This window comes from Polistes dominula, unplaced genomic scaffold, assembly GCF_049000335.1.
Source record: "Polistes dominula isolate Pdom_NZ unplaced genomic scaffold, Pdom_raw_medaka contig_24, whole genome shotgun sequence".
NCBI lineage: Eukaryota > Metazoa > Arthropoda > Insecta > Hymenoptera > Vespidae > Polistes > Polistes dominula.
In genome coordinates, this window is record NW_028301150.1 from 6,659,682 (window position 1) to 6,678,526 (window position 18,845).

Consider the following 18,845-nt stretch of genomic DNA (forward strand, 5'->3'; position numbering starts at 1 on the left):
TGTTTGAAATCCGATTTATTTTTTCGGATTATATTATTAATAATTAGTTAATATTATTTAATAAAATAAATGAACATCTTAATAACACATAAATTTATGTTAACATTTATCCAAAATAATATTAAGCTAACAATAAATAAATATTTATTTTATTTTCCCAAATACATTATTAATTTGCCCGATACTCTTCCTTATACATGGTAACATGTAGAAATAAAAAAAACCTTGATTGATGATACTTTATTAGTATAATTGATATTTGAATAATGTTTGAAAACATTCACTTTAGTGTAATTCTTTTGTATAAAGGGAAGATTATCAATGACAAAATGCACGTACAAAAATGTACTTCTTGCTTAACAAATTTTTATGCTATCTTTCATCAATTTATTTGGGTCCAAGCATATCTTCGGGTTTGACCCACGAATCAAATTGTTCGGATGTTAATCCATTTTTCAATGCAGATTCTTTTAAAGTAAGTCCTTCCTTGTGAGCCTGTTTGGCAATAGCAGCAGCCTAAAAACAAAAATATTTCTTGTCAAATTTATATATCATGAAACAAACGTACATTCATTATCAATACAAAATAAATGTACCTTATCATATCCAATGTGTGGATTAAGTGCAGTAACCAACATTAAACTTTCATTTAATATTTTCTGTATACGATCGACGTTAGGTTTGATACCAACAATGCAATTCTTTGTAAATGATTGAGCAACGTCTCCTAACAATCTTGCAGATCGTAACGTATTGGCTACTATGACCGGCTTAAATACATTAAGCTCAAAATGACCATTGCTTCCGCCAATAGTGGTCGCGACATGATTTCCCATTACTTGACAACAAACCATAGTAACTGATTCGCATTGAGTAGGATTTACTTTTCCTGGCATAATTGAACTTCCCGGTTCATTTTCTGGCAAGGATAATTCTCCTAAACCACATCGTGGACCACTTCCCAAGAATCTAATATCATTAGCTATCTATTGATAAACGCATAAAAGTAAATTTATATGAGAATCGTGTGTATATTTTATAATTTAATTCAAAGTAATAAATATATATACCTTCATCATGGACACAGCAACAGTATTTAATGCGCCATGTACTTCGACCAAAGCATCGTGCGTGGCAAGAGCTTCGAATTTATTTGGTGCAGTAACAAATGGTAAACCTGTTAATTGAGCTATTTTTGCAGCTCCTTTTTCAGCAAATCCTTTACGAGTATTCAATCCTGTTCCAACAGCTGTACCACCTAACGCTAATTCGTATAGACGAGGAAGGGTATCTTTTACTCTACAAATTCCATTTTGAATTTGTGTTGCGTAGCCTAAAATTGCAAATGTTATATATTAGTAAAAGAAAAGCAGCTATTCAATTTTATTTATATTATTTTATTTAATCAAATTTGAAACCTGAAAATTCTTGTCCTAATGTAAGAGGTACAGCATCTTGAGTATGAGTTCTTCCAATTTTAATTATATCCTTCCAATCCTCCGCTTTTTTTCTTAACGCTTCTAACAAACAGTTCAAACCTGGCAGAAGTACTTTATTAATTTCTAAGGCTACTGCTATGTGCATTGCAGTTGGAAATGTATCGTTGCTACTTTGTGATTTATTTACATGATCATTGGGATGAACCGGCGTTTTCGATCCAAGTTTTCCACCAAGTATTTCAATAGCACGGTTTGAAATTACCTAATTAAGATATTTTGAAAGAACGCATAGATCATACAATATCATTCAAAATGAAAACACTCAAGTATATTAAGTAAAAAATCAAACCTCATTAACGTTCATATTCGTTTGCGTACCAGATCCCGTTTGCCATATTACTAATGGAAAATGATCGTTATAAAGTTTACCGCTTATAACATCGTCCGCAGCTTTGCTAATAGCGTCAGCAATTTTTGGATCTAATCCAAATTCTTTATTTACTTCGGCAGCAGCTTTCTTTAATATTCCCATGGCTACAATAACGCCGTACTACAAAATTCAATAAATGTTGACAAAGATATCGTAAGAAGATTAACGTTGTGAGCGATGAATATTTTTAAAACATTTCATAGGAACATAATGCTTTATTGCTTTAGTATAAGTTCCATTAATTGATCGAAGACTCAAAACAATTATTAGCAACTCACAAATTGACATTTCATTCTTTGCATTGGTATCGACAAACGCATATAAGCATTCAGTATACTCAAAAGGTTAAATAAAATAATAAAATAAATGTATATCATAACGAAAATCTAAATGAATTTTAAAGTACCAGTTTTTCTTACAGGCATGCGTTCAAATGTATCTCCAATAGGAAAGTTTATCATCGATCTAACAGTCTGAGCTCCATAATACTTATTTGTAGGCACTTTTAATTCCCCGAACGTATCTCTTTCAATTCTATATTCTTGGCCTTCTAAATCCTATAACAGTAATAAAAAAAATGAGAAAAAGAAAGAAAAAAGAATATAATAGAGTTATTAATAAAAATAATTTTACCATTTCTAAGGAGTTAGTTGTCATATTAATGCTAATAAGAAAAGTTTGTCTCTATCATAAAATGGAAGTATGTGGATTGAAGGTCATTGGAATGTGAAATCTTATAAGTGATCTCATTTATCATAGTAGACGATTGGAAAGAAGTATTGGTATAAAAACATGTAGACACACATACATACACATTCAAATTCACTTATCTAAACAAATAATTTGATTTTATAATTTTAATTTTCAATTATTGACATAAGATTAATTAACAGTTTACGTTTAATAAGATATATCGTATAGATATCATATGTTTTTAAATGTTGAACTTTACATAATGACAGAATAAACGTAAAATGAAAGAAAAAAAGATATGGTTGACGTTTGTTTCAAAGCTTATTTTCTTTTTTTTTTTGATCATTCAGTGACAGAGACATCTCTGTTAAATATTAATTAACATAATATAATTGTTTTTAATTCATAAATCATCAAATTATAAAGTATCTTTTAGGCACATGTGAACAATAAATTTTTATCTAAAGTTGGCACCTGATTTGATTACATAAAAGCAGCATCTCATTTGTTGCGACAGATGACAAAAAAAATACGAAAGATATTAGATAAATCTATTTTTTTGTTTATTATTATATTTTAATTAACAAAATCACAATTCTAGCATTAAAATTTCATTGAAAATGATAATCTTGATGTACCTTGCTATTGTTGCAAATTCGTGATGTACTTAAAGGCAGTCTTAATGTAAGAATTACTGAAAAATCTTTTTTCAAATGACGAAGATTTAATATTCGCGACTTGAGAATATTTAACCCCATTTTTATAAATTTTTTTTATCGTATAATTTTTACTGCTATTTTTATTAATTCACGGTTTACATGGACATGTATGAATGAACGTCGGATATTTTTGAATGTCTCTTTACTATGAGAGACACGATGAACAAGAAACGACACTTTGCGAAAGTCAATAAGATTGACGAAACGTATATAACTCATGGGAGTAGTAATTAATTCACGACTTCGTTGACAGATGGCACTGAGTTCGCTGTTATAATATATATTTTTTTCTTGTTTTTTTTTTTTAAATTTCAATACGTATCTAAATTAATAATCGATTGATATTGATCGGAAAAGACCACGTGGAAAATAATAATAATAAAAAAAAAAAACACACAATTTTATGTGTTAATCTTTGGAAAATAAAAAATACAAAAATGATTAAAAAGAAAAAGATACGTTAGTGCTTCAAAATTATTTCGTTAGAATGAAATTATTAATTAACAATTGTTATGTTTTTGTTTTCCGACAAACTTTCTTCGTGCGCATTCGATATGTAATTAAAGTATTTATTTCCCAAAATTTAAGAGATCATCGATAAAAATGGAAACGAAAATACATTTACGCCAGAGTTCTAATTTACATTTCAAATTTTTATCTTCCACCATTTTTTTTTTCTTAATTTGAATAAGATGGTTCTGTGACATTTTCGTCTCGTTCACGTGCACTTTCAATTGCATCGTTATCAATGGAAAGATAATAAAATAGATAAGTGTAATAGATAATAATTACCTTGAATAAGCATCAATGTAAAATATCGATGGTATTTTAATGAATTTATTTCAATTAATATTTCCTGTAAGTCTTATTGAACGTGTGTGCAATATAGTAGTCAACATTTATTCAATATGAACAACGTGGAGCCTTCTACTGAACAGTCAGTCCAATGGTAAATGATTGTATATATTTTAATTTATTTTTTTCATTGCTAAATTATTAAAACAAAATATTTATCTAATAAGATTATATATAAATAATAATTTATCAACGGTCTTGCCTCGTTAAAAAAACTAGTTCCTGTTAGATTACTAAAGTCAAACAACAATGGGTACAGTTAGTACTTGGATGTGTGATCATTTTGGAACACGGTGTACTGTTGATTTTAAGGAGATGTGTAATGGCTATGTGAAATTGTTGTCATGTTCTTCCAAACTTGTAAAAGGAAGAAAAACAAACACATATGAGTGATTATTTATTTATAAATTGATGTATATGCAGCAATCCTACAGATTCCAAAAGGAGAGCGAGTATAAGTTGGGATGACTATTTTATGGGAGTAGCATTATTATCTGCTAAGCGTAGTAAAGATCCAGTTACTCGTGTAGGAGCGTGTATAGTAGATGAAAATAATGTAATAGTGGGTGTTGGATACAACGGCATGCCCAGAAATTGCAGTGATGATGTATTCCCTTGGGAAAAGAATTCCAATGATGAGTTGAACAATAAAAAACTATACGGTAAGGATGTCTAATGATTGTTATATTATCTCAAGATTAATTATCATTTTTAATGATAATAATTTATCTTTATAGTATGCCATGCAGAAATAAATGCTATTTTAAATAGGAATTTGAGTAAATTGAAGGGTTGTAAGATGTATGTAAGCCTTTTTCCCTGCAATGAGTGCGCTAAAGTAATTATTCAGTCTGGAATAAAGAAGATTTATTATATATCTGATAAAAACAAAAACAAAATTGATACCAAAGCGTCTAAGATAATGCTTGACGCTGCTAAAGTTGTATATGAGTATGTTTTTTTTTATAATTATTTTTCATTATTTTTATATGCGGTATTAACGAGCAACAAGAATACTAGATCTACTTTATTTTTTTTTTTATAGATCATTTACACCACGCAAAACGAAAATTGTGATTGATTTCGATGATTTTAATTACGGATCAAGTTTAAACAATTCTGTATCAAATTTAAACATTTCTGAGTCTGTCGACAATGAGACTAATTGAGATATAACCAATCGTAACAACAATGACTACAATTTGATGACTTTATCGTTGAAAAATAACAATAGAATTTTACAGATATGCAGATATAAGTTCGTGAATAGAAATATTAAACAAAAATGAAACTTTAATAAAAAGTTGAATAAAGCAATATTTTCATAATATAGATTATGTATATATTTGTTTATTTATTATTTATTTTCTTCTTGACATGGTATAGGTCAAATCTTATTTAAATAAAAAGTCATCATTAAAGTCGTAAATGTGTGACTTAAATTGCTGCACAAATAGGTATTCTCTGAAAAAAGTCAGTCAATATTTACATATAAAATTTAATGAAGAATATAGGTACAAACGCAGATAGAGAATACCACAAGTTTTTTTCTTTTTTTTTTAATTCTTTACACATATAGTTACTTTTATTTTCCACTTTGTATCGGTTGTGGATTATTTAGTAAGAAATAAATAAACTAATGTACAGAAAGTGAAGTGAGTTTTGTAATAATACATGTATAATATTATTAAGTATATATAACATAGTAGCTTCTTCTTCTTCTTTTTGTTTTTCTTTCTTTAATATATATGAATTACCTGCTGTACAAATGTAAATGTGGGCGAGAGAAAATGTGGTATGGCATGATAAGAAACATGTAGTATACAACTTCTTTCAAACAGTTAAAATAAGGGACAATTGAAATTACATGTTTAACGTGTCTGTACCGTTATAACAAATAGAATGACTATAAATCCGAAGATTTATATATATATATATATGAATATGCTTATGTACATACTATACACGTGAAAGTTTTTTAAATGTGTAGTTTTTTATCGCGATTTTGTAATTGTTCTTTGTCGAAAATCTAACGAGAAAAAGTATGTATTACGAAAAGTATATTTTGTTCTGTATGAATTATTAACTGTACCGAGTGATATAGTAATATGAGAAGAGCGTATGTCATTTTCTTTCTTTTTCCCCCCTCCCATAAACATTGGAAACATTATAACTTATTATAGGATATAGGTAAAATATTTACAACTATATCTTTTGTTTAAATTAAGATTGAGGCAAGAAGGACTAAAAGGCAAATTTGGATTTTAACATTTGAAAAATATGTCTGATACTTATATTCAGTATATTATTTATTATTTTCTTTTTCTTCTAAATTATTTTCGAGCAAGTGTCATAGAAAGTTCTTCTGTTTTTTATTTTTTTTTGACGTGAGGTAACAAACTTCAATAAAGATTGGAGCAATTAATATATAAAAATCTTATAAAGAGAGAGAGAAGAGATTGGAACAGTCGTGTAGAAGTTGTGTTATATTATAGGAAAGAAGAAGAAACAAAAAAAATATATTTATCAAAATGAACAATAAAATAATTAACGCAATAAGTAATTCATAGATAAAGTTGATCAACGTAATCGTTGAAAAGAATTTGCGAATAAAGATGATAAACAACCCAACACGGGACGCGTGTATTTTTTAAAATTTAGAGAACAAGAATTCTCTCTACACCGTATAGAAATATTTAATGTATAATTCGTTATACAAAGCCGCGTGACAATATGTATAATGATCAGATGACTACCGATGAAAACGAATGATACTTACAGAATAAAATGCTTATTTGTAGCATTTAATTGCATAGCCCTGAGAACACATACCATGCATTTATACAAAATGAACAGCTTTTTGTTTTTGTTTTGTTTTGTTCTTTTTTTTTGGTTTTGGTTTTCTTTTTCTTTCTTTTCTTTTGTTTTATTTTTTAAAATTGTGTATAAACCGCGCGATTCTGCGATTATATTATTTGATAATAATAATATTTTTCAAATACAAAGATTCCATCGATTTTCCTAATATCTTTTATATTCGATACTTATTAGCTTTTTAAAATTGTGAGAGGATAGTAGATTTGTAAATCGAATAAATATTGGTATATTATAATTATGATTATAATTATGGATGGTGACTAACTATACAAGAGACATTCGCAAATTTCTTATTGTTTTGGGAGAGATTATGCGAACATAAAACACACACGTACACTGAATTATTATTTCTTGACTGTGAAAAATAAAAATGATATATCCCTACTATCATGGAAAATAGACTGAGACTGGAGATAGATTATATATTGGCAAAGTATTGCTGGAAGTATGTACAAAGATTATTATTATTATCATTATTAATATTATTATTATTATTATTATTTATTATTATTATCATGATCATGATCATGATCAGCATAAGCATCGTCATCTTCATCGTCATCTTCATCTTCTTCTTTATTATCGCTATCATCATCCTCATCGTCATCATTATCATCAATATCATTGTAATTATAATTAAATGATATTTATCGAAAGATGGTGTATTTATTTAAAAAAAAAAAAAAGAAAAAGAATCTCTAAAAAAGAATATACTAAACTAATTATGAGTATCTATTTATTATTTTAAATATCTCAGACGAAAGCGAGGTAATCATAATGATTTATTCTCTGATTTCTATATACCTGTAGGCTTCACTGTTATATTTTTATTAAAACTTCTGTAATCCTGTTTAACACATACAGATGCATGATAAATCGTTTATCCGCGACACTTATTGATTTCAATTTGATAAGATACTTTGGTAATTTGCGTATACAATACGCACAAGTGTTTGTTTGCTTATTATTTTCTTCTTTTTTTTTTTTAATTTTTTTTCTTTATTTTCTCCTTTCTTTCTTTTTTTTTAATGATCCTTAACAATTAACTTTCACAGAGGACTTTCGTAGTGGAGATGAGCGCACAACTACGGGTATTTTTTAATTTTAATAATAATTCATTAAAATTGTTCTCGATGGAATATCATATTCAATCAGGGTTCAATACAATCAAAACGCAGATTGATTGCCCTGAAAGAAACGACACGGCGAACTAATTAAACTTTTAGTGTGTACATTAGCGCGCGTGTATATGTTGTGTGTGGCGTGCGTTGTGTGTGTATAGTACGTTAATCCGTGTTTTACTATTGTTTTGCTTCGTGTGTGTGTGTTTTCTAAGGAAGGAAAACCTTTTTGAAATCTATAATCGCATATTTTTTCTTTTCTTTTTTTCACTTGGATTTAAATTACCAGTTCACACAAGATGATACGAAACGCGAACCAGAATTATTATTATTATTATTAATATTATCATTATTATTCTTATTATTATCATTATAATTATAATAATTATTATTATTAATATTATTATTATTATTATTAATATTATTATTATTATTTAGTTCATACGATATGGAACCAAGGTCCATCATTATCATCATTCACAACTGCAGATATATCGACGTACGGACGCGTACATGGTACAGTTTTTTTGTTTTCTTTTGTTTTTTTTTTAATTTTTTCTTGTTTTTTTTTTTTTGTTAAATCGACGCTCGACGATTATAGTCTTAAGTTCTTTTTTTTTGCGAGTCTCTCTACACGGTAGAGTAATTTATTTAGGCATCGCTGATGCTGCTAGACGATGATACAACACAACACCCACCAACCTTCAGTTGTTTTTTTTTTTTAAACATTCGAGTAGAAATCACTCTTTTTAATAAGCGCGCGCGTTATGAATGTATACAAGTCTTTTTATTTGTTTGTTTTTTTGTTTGTTCTTATTTTTTTCTTTTTCTTTCCTTTTTTCCCTATATTCTTCTTCTTCTTCTTCTTCTTTGTACCAATATGTTAGTCCTTCCATGTCTTCTTATTTTACACACTGCACGGTATCATGAACCCCCACCTACCCATCCATTTATTTCAAAATGCACACTGTTACAATATTTTTTTCACTTTTTTTGACGAATTATAAAAGAGCGTTTTTTTTTTTAATCAATGCTTTTTTCGAATACTTTTCTTTCTTTCCTATTTTGTTGTTGTTGTCCTTTTTTCTTTTTTCCTTCCTTCCTTCTTTCAATTTTCTCTTTTCTCTTGTTAATATTAATCTATTCCAGTCCTTTTTGTCAAATTATTCTTCAAAATATAGGTGTGTCGTCTGTCTCCTCACGTGTCGTCAGAGTTCTCGTATTACAATTGAATTAAGATTTTTTTGTTTATGTTGTTTTGTTTTTGTTTTTTCTAAATCTTTATATCCCCTGCACCATTCTAATGAATTCAGCCACTGTTCTTTTTATTTTTTTTTATTCACTGTTATATTATATGCACTAGATGTAGAGTTGATCTTCTAGGAACAACACAGCTATAAGGCGCGTGTATATATGTGTATGTGTGTGTATATGTGTTTACATTGCTGCTGCTGTTGCTGCTGCTGGCCGCTGTTACTTGTTTGTTTTTTTCATCATCGATTATACCATAAGCCAATTCCTTCATTTTTTTCTTCTTATTTTTCTCTATGTTTTCTCTCTCTCTCTCTCTCTCTTCTTTTTCTTTCTTTCTTCTCCCTTTTTTTTTTTTTAATTATTTATCCTCATTAAATTCCTAAATTGAATAAATTCTTAGAACGATCATTTTCGAGAAAACGTAGATCGATACATTTCGTTATTATTTTATTAATTTATTTATTGATTTATTTATTAATCCATCTTGAAAAAAACGATTTGCCTCGCCTAACTACGTGGTAGCAAACCAGTTACGACGCTTGATAGCAAGTACCTGGATCAGTTCTTAATAGAATTTTCTTTATCTTGATGATTGGCAGTTGCTTTAGCAGTAGTAGTAGTAGCAGTAGTAGTAGCAGTAGTAGTAGTAGTAGTAGTAGTTGTAGTTGTAGTAGCAGTAGTAGCAGTAGTAGTAGTAGCAGCAGCAGTAGTATTGGTGGTAGTTGTAGTAATAGTAGTAGTAGTAGTTGTTGTTGTTGTTTCTTGCAATCGAAATGCAGTAGCGTAAGGAAAACGTTCGCGACATTTAGTTATAAATTCGGATATCGTACTATCGCAATAACCAAAGTCACCGTTTTGCATTGACTCGAGTACTTTAGTGCAACTCTTCAATGTCACATTTTCAAGTTCATCGATATTTGTAACGAGTGATAATGCACGTGTTTGTGCCGATGGGTCCAACAAATATAACATTCTTGCACCTTGAAGCAAATGGGGTAATGAAGTACTGTTCTTCTTTAAATATTCCGTATTCAATTGTACTGCAGTTGAGTCGGAAAATATGTCTGCCGTTTGTCGTTTCACAACTTCACCAACGGCACCCTCCAACGATAAACGATTTGTATTCAATAAAAATCGTACCAAACACGTATGAAGATCTGGATTATTCGAGTCCAGCCTATGAGCACGTTTTATTGATCGCAGCATTAAGAGTGTACGACCTGGAATCAACATTATTTTTCAATTAATTATAACATTCCTTCAATCATTATCATTATCATTGTTGTTGTTTTATTTAAACCCTCTATAATCATGTTGTTTGTTATTATTTCATTTATTGTCTCTACAGCGTTACATTATTTTACGTTGTTTAATTACAGAGGGTTTTCAAATAAACAATCAACTTTTATATTTTCCTAACTACAACACACCATACCATACCCCACCCCAACTCTATGAACATTTCTATTTACCTTTACGTATGTAGATTTCAAAAGCCATTAGATGCGTTTCTATTCTATTTGCTGCAAGATCTTGAAGTGGTTGTAAAAATTTAATCGCTTGTTCCAAAGGATCTTCGACCTATAAATAAATAAATAAATAAATACATATATACATACAAATGCAAAAACACGTTGTATTATTTTTTTATTTTTTTTATTGAACTTAGAAAGAAAGAAATAAAATTCAATAAAATATTTGAAGATTAAATAATAAATAACCAACCCTTTCCAATTTTTCTGGAATAAGTTCGTCCAATGTCGGTTGTTCTAAATCAGGATCAGTTTGTTGTCGTGATTTGTTATGTTGTTCTCTTTTTTCTTGAGCCTGTGCAGCCTGTTGTCTTTCCAATTCTGCCTTCCTACGTTGTTTTCTCTGTTTATTCCTAAGTTTCTTCAATTCGGACGGTGCCAAATTTTCTGTCGATTATATTCAAAAAATTCTAAATTATTATTTTAACAAATTTGATTATAATCAAAAATGTGATTCGTAAATTGTGAGATAAATATAGGAATACACATACACACATATAGGAATAAAAATTAAACGTTAAGGATAATATATAAGATAGTTCGGTTATTTCAAAATTCGTTTACTTTTACTCGAGATTTTTATTAGATCCAAGGTCAAGTGGTACAATACCGTGTAAGACCGGGTAGCAATTATTCGAATTATTCGAATTAGATTTTTCGTTGCCGTATTTCCAGTTTTTTCTTTTTTTAAAGAAAGGAATTTATCCAGAACAAGTTGTAGGATTTTACTTTAAAAAGTAAGTGTAGTTCGTTAATAATATGTGTATATGTGTAAATGTGCGTAAGCGTAGATGTAAGTATGTGTAAACACGTGAGATATGTTTAGTATGCGTGCACGTGTTTCGCGTCTTGTATGATCACGTGCAGCCCCCGTTTCCCCATTCTCCTCCTCATCCCTCGAAGTTTTTACGATACTGATTTATAAGTAATACTGTTAGAAGTAGAAAGGATTATAACGAAAAAAAAAATAAAAAATAAAAAGAAATCGGACGATGACCGATTATGCGACATATACAAGGTGTACCATTTGTATGTACTTATTATTTTCCGGTTGTTGGCTCATGATGAAAAAAAAATACGATTATTATAATATTTGTCATTTTGAACGTTTGAGATCTAAGGAAAATAATCGATTTATTACTTAATTTAATTTAAACTGTTTGACTTATTATATTAATAACGTTTTAATTAAAAATATTTGATTTATTATTTGTTTTAATTAAAAATGTTTGATTTTATTTAATAGGTCAAATAATATATGTTCAAAACGAGAATTCGAAAAAATATTTGTTTAAACATTTAATTATTTCTTTTTGTTTGGGACAATCCTGCATATGTAAAAATAATATAAAATAAAATAAAATTCGGTTTAATCGTAATATGTAAAACAACGACTAACGTGATATATATTTACGTGTATAATATAATTAATATTATAATAGATTACGTTAGACGGATTCCACATGTTCGACGACTTTTAATTACACTAGAATTAATATAATGAATTTATAGTGCAACGAGGAGGAAACGCGCTTTCCAATTACACAACGAATTGTAGTCGAAGTTTGATTAGGTGAGAGAGCACTGACATGCTTCGTAAATTCGGAACTCCCATAAATAAATAGCGCAGAAGAATTGCCAAAGAAAATGGAGAGCTTTGGATTTCAAAGATATTTCTTCCTGTTTCAAAATTACGTAAAAAAAATATTATCCTTCAATTCTTCTTCTTTTTTTCTTAAAACTATGTAAAATAATAAATTAAACGAATAATAAGGCGGCGACTGACGAAAATCAAAATGCATATTAAAAAAAAAAAAAAAAAATACGGTTCGTTAAGCGCGGATTGCAAAAACTAAAATATATTTCCTAGAAACGACGTGTGATGATGATGTTTGTTAGAAAAAGAAAGAAAACGAAAAAAAACGAAAAAAAAAGAATTGTATTAAAATGCAGATTATGAAATAAATTTAGTTTAAATGGGGTTTATTATTATTTTTTTGGACATTTAAGAAAAAAAAATATATATTTATATAAAATTTATTAAATAAATAAATTTATTTATTTAATATATATATATATTTTTTATAGCTTGATGCAGTGTTAAGAAAAAAATAATAAAGTAAATCACGATTGAATGTCATTTTTAACGATCAAACGAGATAAAATTCGATAAGATCGATAAAAATGTAAAAAACAAAAAGAGATAAAACAATCGAATGAAAATCACAAAAGTTAATGTTTGAAATGGCTACAGTCAATGTGTTATTTGAATTGTGAAATAAATAAAATTCGTTTAACGAATATGAGGTTACATTTTGCACGAACGAGAATCACGATCTTAATTAATTAAATAAATGGGTATGCGCAAGAATCTTAAAAGGAATTTTTGTATCCTTGATAAAGAAGGTGAGGAGGACCTTGCACGTTTAGCACACGAGAGTAACACGCGTAGGAATGTTAAAGTAAGTAAAAATAAGGAGCTGCATCACCCCCCACCATCGCCAACCAACCAACCAACCAATCAACGCGAAACACAACGTGTTTTATGCTAATCGCATCCTTTTTTATCGAAGGATGCGTGGATGCGATTAGATGTATCTAATTTTCTAACCTTTTCTAAATCACTTCTGGTTATTTCACATTCACATAATAAGTTTTAATTTATTTTTTCTTTATTAACGTTTTATGATACTTTTTTAAACATAATTATTATTACACATGTGTGTCAGGGCTGCGTCAACGAGTTATATTAATTGAAATATTTTGTATATTTAAATAAATCAAATATTTGTTTCTATTTTTTTTTATACTCATACCAAATCTAGTATGAAATTAATTTATATGAACGAATTCAAATTTAATACGTTGGACACTCGCCATATTGATAACCTCTCTATTGATCGGTACCATTTTTATATTGTTTTATATTTTATATTTAAATATCGTGGCCAATATAGCTAAACGTGTAATATTAAAGTAGCAGTTAAAGTGTTGTTAAAAGAATAGAATTAATTAATTTATACAAAAAATTCATTTATCAAAACACACACACACACACATATATATATACACAGAATCGACAAATCGTTTACGATTGTTTGATTTTCGATTAATCACCGTGAAATAATGCAAAATAATCAATTTTTTTCCTTTAGTTTTCAATAATAATAATAATGTATAATTCGTATTAGACCGCGAATTGGCAAACAACAGTTATAACCGTTCATTGTCAATTATTAGAATGATTCAACGTAAAGACCATTTAGAAGCGTTTTTCCATTTCATAGCATTTACCATGGATGGTAAACCGTTAACGTAACAGGTATCTTGTGTTTGGACTTTAAAGCGAAACGAAATCGTTTTATCCGGTTATATTCAATGCAAGAACCGCACCTTCAAAAAACATCTCAATACCGTTACCGTGTGTTCTTACACGTGATTATTAACTCCCACGTTCTTATCTAAGAATAAATCCTATTTGCCATTGCGATAAACGATCATGATCGATCGAAACGAATGATCAATTTTTTTCTTTTTATTTCTATTTATTTAATTTTTTAATTATCGTTTACGATTAATTCTTTTTTTCTTTCATTCATTTTATATGTACGCGTTTATATCCGTGTAATTATTATTTTATTATTAAAAAACAAAATATACAATAATAATTAATAATTAAAGTAGGAAACAAAAAAAATGAGAACGATAGATTTGTATTTTGTCAGGTAAAACAAACAACGATTAGACAAAGTAGACCAACGATGAAATGAAAGGTACATTTATAGCACAAGGACACAAAAAAAAATGCAAAATGATATTATCATAAGCGACAATTAGATGTTAAATTGTAGAAGAAGGAAAAGTTAGTAGAGGTACGTTTAAATTATATTTTACTTTGTACTTTAATTCAGGCAAATATATATATTCGTGTTGCATAATTTACTTCTTTTTTTTTTTTTTTTAAATAAAGCTGCCCACAAAAAATATATATGTTTTTAGATTTTGTATGTTTTTCTGTTTTTATTTATTTTTTTATATTTTATTTATATATATGTTATTTCGTTAAGTTTGAGCGTTATTTTATTTTTAATATATATTTATGTATTTATCATATTATAAATTCGTATGTTGTTAATAAATTATAAGCAATTGTTAATAATATAAATAGTATTAATATAATATTATAATATATAAAAATATTTTTAATAAATAATATGTTGCGTGTTTTAATTTCGGGTAAAAAAGAAAAACAAAAAATTATTTTAAATAACGTCGCATACTATGATGAAATAATAATATTGAAATATAGATAATTATTGCACGTATCAAAATTATATTGACGATTCGTGTACACGAATAAAATAAACGAACAACAATAAAAAAAGTGTGTTCGTTTTAATATAACGCGAATTATGTTTACAACGTTTATAGTGTTTATCACGGAAATCCGCATTACGTTGGCAAGTTCGGACACGTTGAATAACCGGAAGTTCAAGAACGTTGTCGGTCATTTAAAAATAAATAATAAAAAAGACACACATAAAGGTTGTTGATAATATGGATGATGATGAAATTATTTTATTTCCTATGAACATTTTTGTATTGATTATGTGACACAGTAATTATTACTATTATTGCATTGTTTAGATTTTCCTCTCATTTTTACAACGAACGGCAAATTATTATTTACGAAGAAAATAAAGAAAAAAAAAATAAGAAGAAAAAAGAAAAAGAAATATTCGCACGGTACCAACTAGCGTTGCAATTATTATAATTGTAATATTATTTTTTTCCTGTCTCTTTCTTTTCTTTTTTTGCGAAGAATACAAATTTATAATAAAAAAAAACAAAAAACTGAGAACAAAAAAAAAGGTGTAATAAATTATTTTAACCATCGCCGAGTTATTTTTCTTTTTTTATTAATTAATTTAATTAATTTCTTAAATAACTTAATTTCTAATTTAGTTAATTTATTAAAAAAAAATTTTTTTTTATTTTAAAATACAAAAAAACGATAAAACAAATAATTCACATTTTATTGAACGTTCGGAATGATTATAATTATTATTATATTATTTTCATCTTCTTTTACTCTTTTTGTGGATTGTACAAGAGAAGAAAAAAATACAAATAAAAAAAAAGAGAATGATTCGAGGATCAACATGAAATGCATAATATTTGCACGCAAGAGAGTCTAACCATAAGTGATTTTTCGGAGAAATACTATAATTATTAATTATTAAAATAAACAATAGAGAGAAAAAGAATTTGTAAAACGTTCCTTCTACATTTAATTATTTTTTGATCTTACCGATGATAATATCAACTTTGTGCGTGTGCGTATGCGTGTACGTTACTTTTTTTTTGCATTTTTTTTACTTTCTGTATAACTAACATAACATAATTTATCCAGTTATTATAAAAGCGGCATCACTTTGTGCGTTTCTTACATTGAATTGTTCTTGCACAAAATAGAAGAAAGTAATATACACTAATTCATGTATCAAGTATGCGTGTACTATATAATGACTATGTATTACATATATATGTATGTATGTATGTATGTATGTATGTATGTATGTATGTATGTATGTATGTATGTATGTATGTATGTATGTATATACATATATGTATCGAATCGAGACGAGACGATTCGATTATGTTGATAATGATACGTGCTTATTAACGTTTATTACATCATTACACGTACCATTTGTAAAAAATGTCTTTTGATCGAATCGTGACGTGACGTGGTTTGTGTATATCTGAACAAATTCTAAAAAAAAAAAGAGAGAAAATCATAGGAGGACACGTAGAAGGCGTATTTTCATCAAAGTCGCCGACAATCGTAGTTGTAAACATTCGATTATTGTGCGCTAACATAAATCAGAATTCTATTTACGTAAGATGCAACAGTAATGGTTTTTAACTATGTCCTGATATTTTTGCATGAACGATTAGAGAGAAATGAATAACAAAAAAATAAAAAAATAAAAATAAAAATAAAAATAAAAAAGAGAGAGAATATTAAATGAAATTATTTATAAATACGTAGGAAAATAAAAATAAAGTTGCACATGTATAGTTAAATGATAACTGTTATATGTTACAGTATTATTTTTTTCAATATTACAAAATTATCCGAATAACGATTAGAGAAAAATAAATTTAAAATAAAATTATAAAAAAAGGGAATGTTAAATGAAATTATTTATAAATATGTAGGAAAATAAAAATAATATTATATGGACAATTAAATGATAATATTCATATGTAACAATATCATTTTTTTCAATGTTGTAATATTATCCGAAAAACAATTCTCCGATTAAAAGTATATTTTAAAAAGTAATTTTTATTTTATTTTTATTTATTTAGAAAAAGCATAAACAGATACAACCAAGAGGTTTATTTAAATATCGTTGAAGCAAGTTTACAATAACATTTTAAATATCATCCCCTTTCGTCACTCTCCGCTCACATCTTGAAATATTATATTAGAAAACATTTTCTTGTGATATATCGTTTTAAAAAGATAATACAAATCTGTATTAAATCGCGTTTATTAAATTAAATTTTCTTCTATTCGATTATAAGATTTAAATAAAAAAAAATTCAAAAAATTAATAAATAGATATTATGATTAATTTGTATTATATTCATATACACGTTTATCAAAATAGTATTTGTTCTATATTCGTTTATTGAAATAAAATTTGTTCTATTCGTTCATGAGATTTAATTAAAAAAAATTAATAAAATAATTTAACAGATGTTACGATTTATTTGTATTATACCTATATAGACGTTTAACAACATAGTATTAGTTTTATAATCGTTTATTGAAATAAAATTTGTTCTATTCATCTATGAGATTTATTAAAAAAAAAATTAGAAAAATCAATAAATAAATATTACGATTAATTTATTATATTTATATATAATGTATAATGTACTATAAATATAGTACATTATACACGTTTATGTACACATATACACGTTTATCAAAATAAAATTTAATCTATAATCGTTTACGAGATTTAAAATAAAAAAAAACATTATAATAAACGATATTTTTTACGATTATTTTAAAACAACCATTACATACAACAACATTATACTAGAGTATTTATATTATAATTCGTTTACTTTATTTTTTTTCTTTTTTTGATTATATGACTAAGAAATTAACAAGTAGGTGGTATCAACAACCGTTAGATTTCTAAGAACTCGTATAATACGTAAGCATTATAAACATAAACGAGATATTCAAATCATCAACACTACTTCTTAAACGATCATCTTTAATATGGATCATTTAATAAGAAATATTTCTGAGAATGTTTGCGTCATTGATAATAAATGATGCCTTTATTATATATTTTTTTTCTTTTTTCTTATATCATCATCACAGACGTATGACGAAGTTACTCGAAAAATATTTCTCTTTTTTTTTTTTATTCTGCTTTTCCTTTCTTCGTTCGTTTCGATGACGTTAATGGATGTATACGGAAAGTAGAAAATAGAACGAATGGGAGGGGAATAAAGGGGAAGCTAGGAGGAGGGGGGGTGATGAAGAGAGAAAGAACAATACAATACTGAATTATCTTTTTTCAATACGAAGAATCATTTCCATGAATATTTATAATGAGTGAAAGGATTACGATAAATTTAATTTCATGAGTTTTAACGTGTGTTACATTTTTTATTATTTCATTTTTTATCTTTTGAACCAAGGTGAAATTTCTTTTTTTTTTTTTCAAATATATGTTTCTTATATCAGAAAAAGAAAAATTCTAAATTATTTATATATATGTATAAATTTATAAATTATTATATTTAAATATATATAAATAATCATTTATGTACAAATTATTTCTATTAAATTACTTTCATCGTATTTATTAAATACTTAAATGAAATGA

The 18,845-nt window shown here is 27.1% G+C and overlaps 3 protein-coding genes across 5 annotated transcripts in view; 1 reads left to right on the forward strand and 2 right to left on the reverse strand.

Moving 5' to 3' along the window:
• Nucleotides 1-121: 121 nt before the first annotated feature.
• Nucleotides 122-3,473, reverse strand: LOC107066583 (fumarate hydratase, mitochondrial). Of its 3 annotated transcripts, XM_015321344.2 has the most exons (8): nucleotides 3,201-3,439; nucleotides 2,503-2,699; nucleotides 2,289-2,426; nucleotides 1,789-1,989; nucleotides 1,419-1,701; nucleotides 1,071-1,333; nucleotides 597-986; nucleotides 122-516 (listed from the first exon to the last, which is right to left on the reverse strand). In XM_015321344.2, the coding sequence occupies exons 2-8, from the start codon at nucleotides 2,524-2,526 to the stop codon at nucleotides 388-390; spliced, it is 1,428 nt and encodes a 475-aa protein (XP_015176830.1). In that variant the 5' UTR covers nucleotides 2,527-2,699; nucleotides 3,201-3,439; the 3' UTR covers nucleotides 122-387. The 3 variants fall into 3 exon arrangements, with proteins under 3 accessions (XP_015176830.1, XP_015176829.1, XP_089033894.1); XM_015321343.2 differs by lacking the exon at nucleotides 2,503-2,699 and having other exon boundaries at nucleotides 3,201-3,473; XM_089177768.1 differs by lacking the exons at nucleotides 2,503-2,699; nucleotides 3,201-3,439 and having other exon boundaries at nucleotides 2,276-2,417.
• Nucleotides 3,474-3,620: 147 nt separating this feature from the next.
• On the forward strand, nucleotides 3,621-6,258 carry LOC107066582 (deoxycytidylate deaminase). The gene is made up of 4 exons (XM_015321341.2): nucleotides 3,621-4,230; nucleotides 4,560-4,798; nucleotides 4,874-5,087; nucleotides 5,182-6,258. Exons 1-4 carry the CDS (start codon nucleotides 4,190-4,192, stop codon nucleotides 5,303-5,305), a joined length of 618 nt encoding a protein of 205 aa, XP_015176827.1. The 5' UTR covers nucleotides 3,621-4,189; the 3' UTR covers nucleotides 5,306-6,258.
• Nucleotides 6,259-7,806: 1,548 nt separating this feature from the next.
• Nucleotides 7,807-18,845, reverse strand: part of Naa15-16 (N-alpha-acetyltransferase 15/16) — a 50,711-nt gene continuing 39,672 nt past the window's right edge. The window contains exons 9-11 of the mRNA XM_015321131.2: nucleotides 11,114-11,307; nucleotides 10,861-10,969; nucleotides 7,807-10,608 (exon numbers count right to left, since the gene is read on the reverse strand). Of these exons, the coding sequence (XP_015176617.2) occupies nucleotides 9,947-10,608; nucleotides 10,861-10,969; nucleotides 11,114-11,307 (965 nt within the window). The 3' untranslated portion in view covers nucleotides 7,807-9,946. The remainder of the gene's footprint in view (nucleotides 10,609-10,860; nucleotides 10,970-11,113; nucleotides 11,308-18,845) is intronic.

Excerpts from the sequence above, each read along its gene's own strand:
- LOC107066583 (XM_015321343.2), bottom strand. The coding sequence starts at position 3,320 with ATGGGGTTAAATATTCTCAAGTCGCGAATATTAAATCTTCGTCATTTG. Across the intron at positions 987-1,070 it reads TTGCTGTGTCCATGATGAAG|ATAGCTAATGATATTAGATT; the intron begins GTATATATATTT and ends GTTTATCAATAG. Across the intron at positions 517-596 it reads CACACATTGGATATGATAAG|GCTGCTGCTATTGCCAAACA; the intron begins GTACATTTATTT and ends TTTTGTTTTTAG.
- LOC107066582 (XM_015321341.2), top strand. The coding sequence starts at position 4,190 with ATGAACAACGTGGAGCCTTCTACTGAACAGTCAGTCCAATG. Across the intron at positions 4,231-4,559 it reads ACTGAACAGTCAGTCCAATG|CAATCCTACAGATTCCAAAA; the intron begins GTAAATGATTGT and ends ATGTATATGCAG. Across the intron at positions 4,799-4,873 it reads GAACAATAAAAAACTATACG|TATGCCATGCAGAAATAAAT; the intron begins GTAAGGATGTCT and ends TTATCTTTATAG.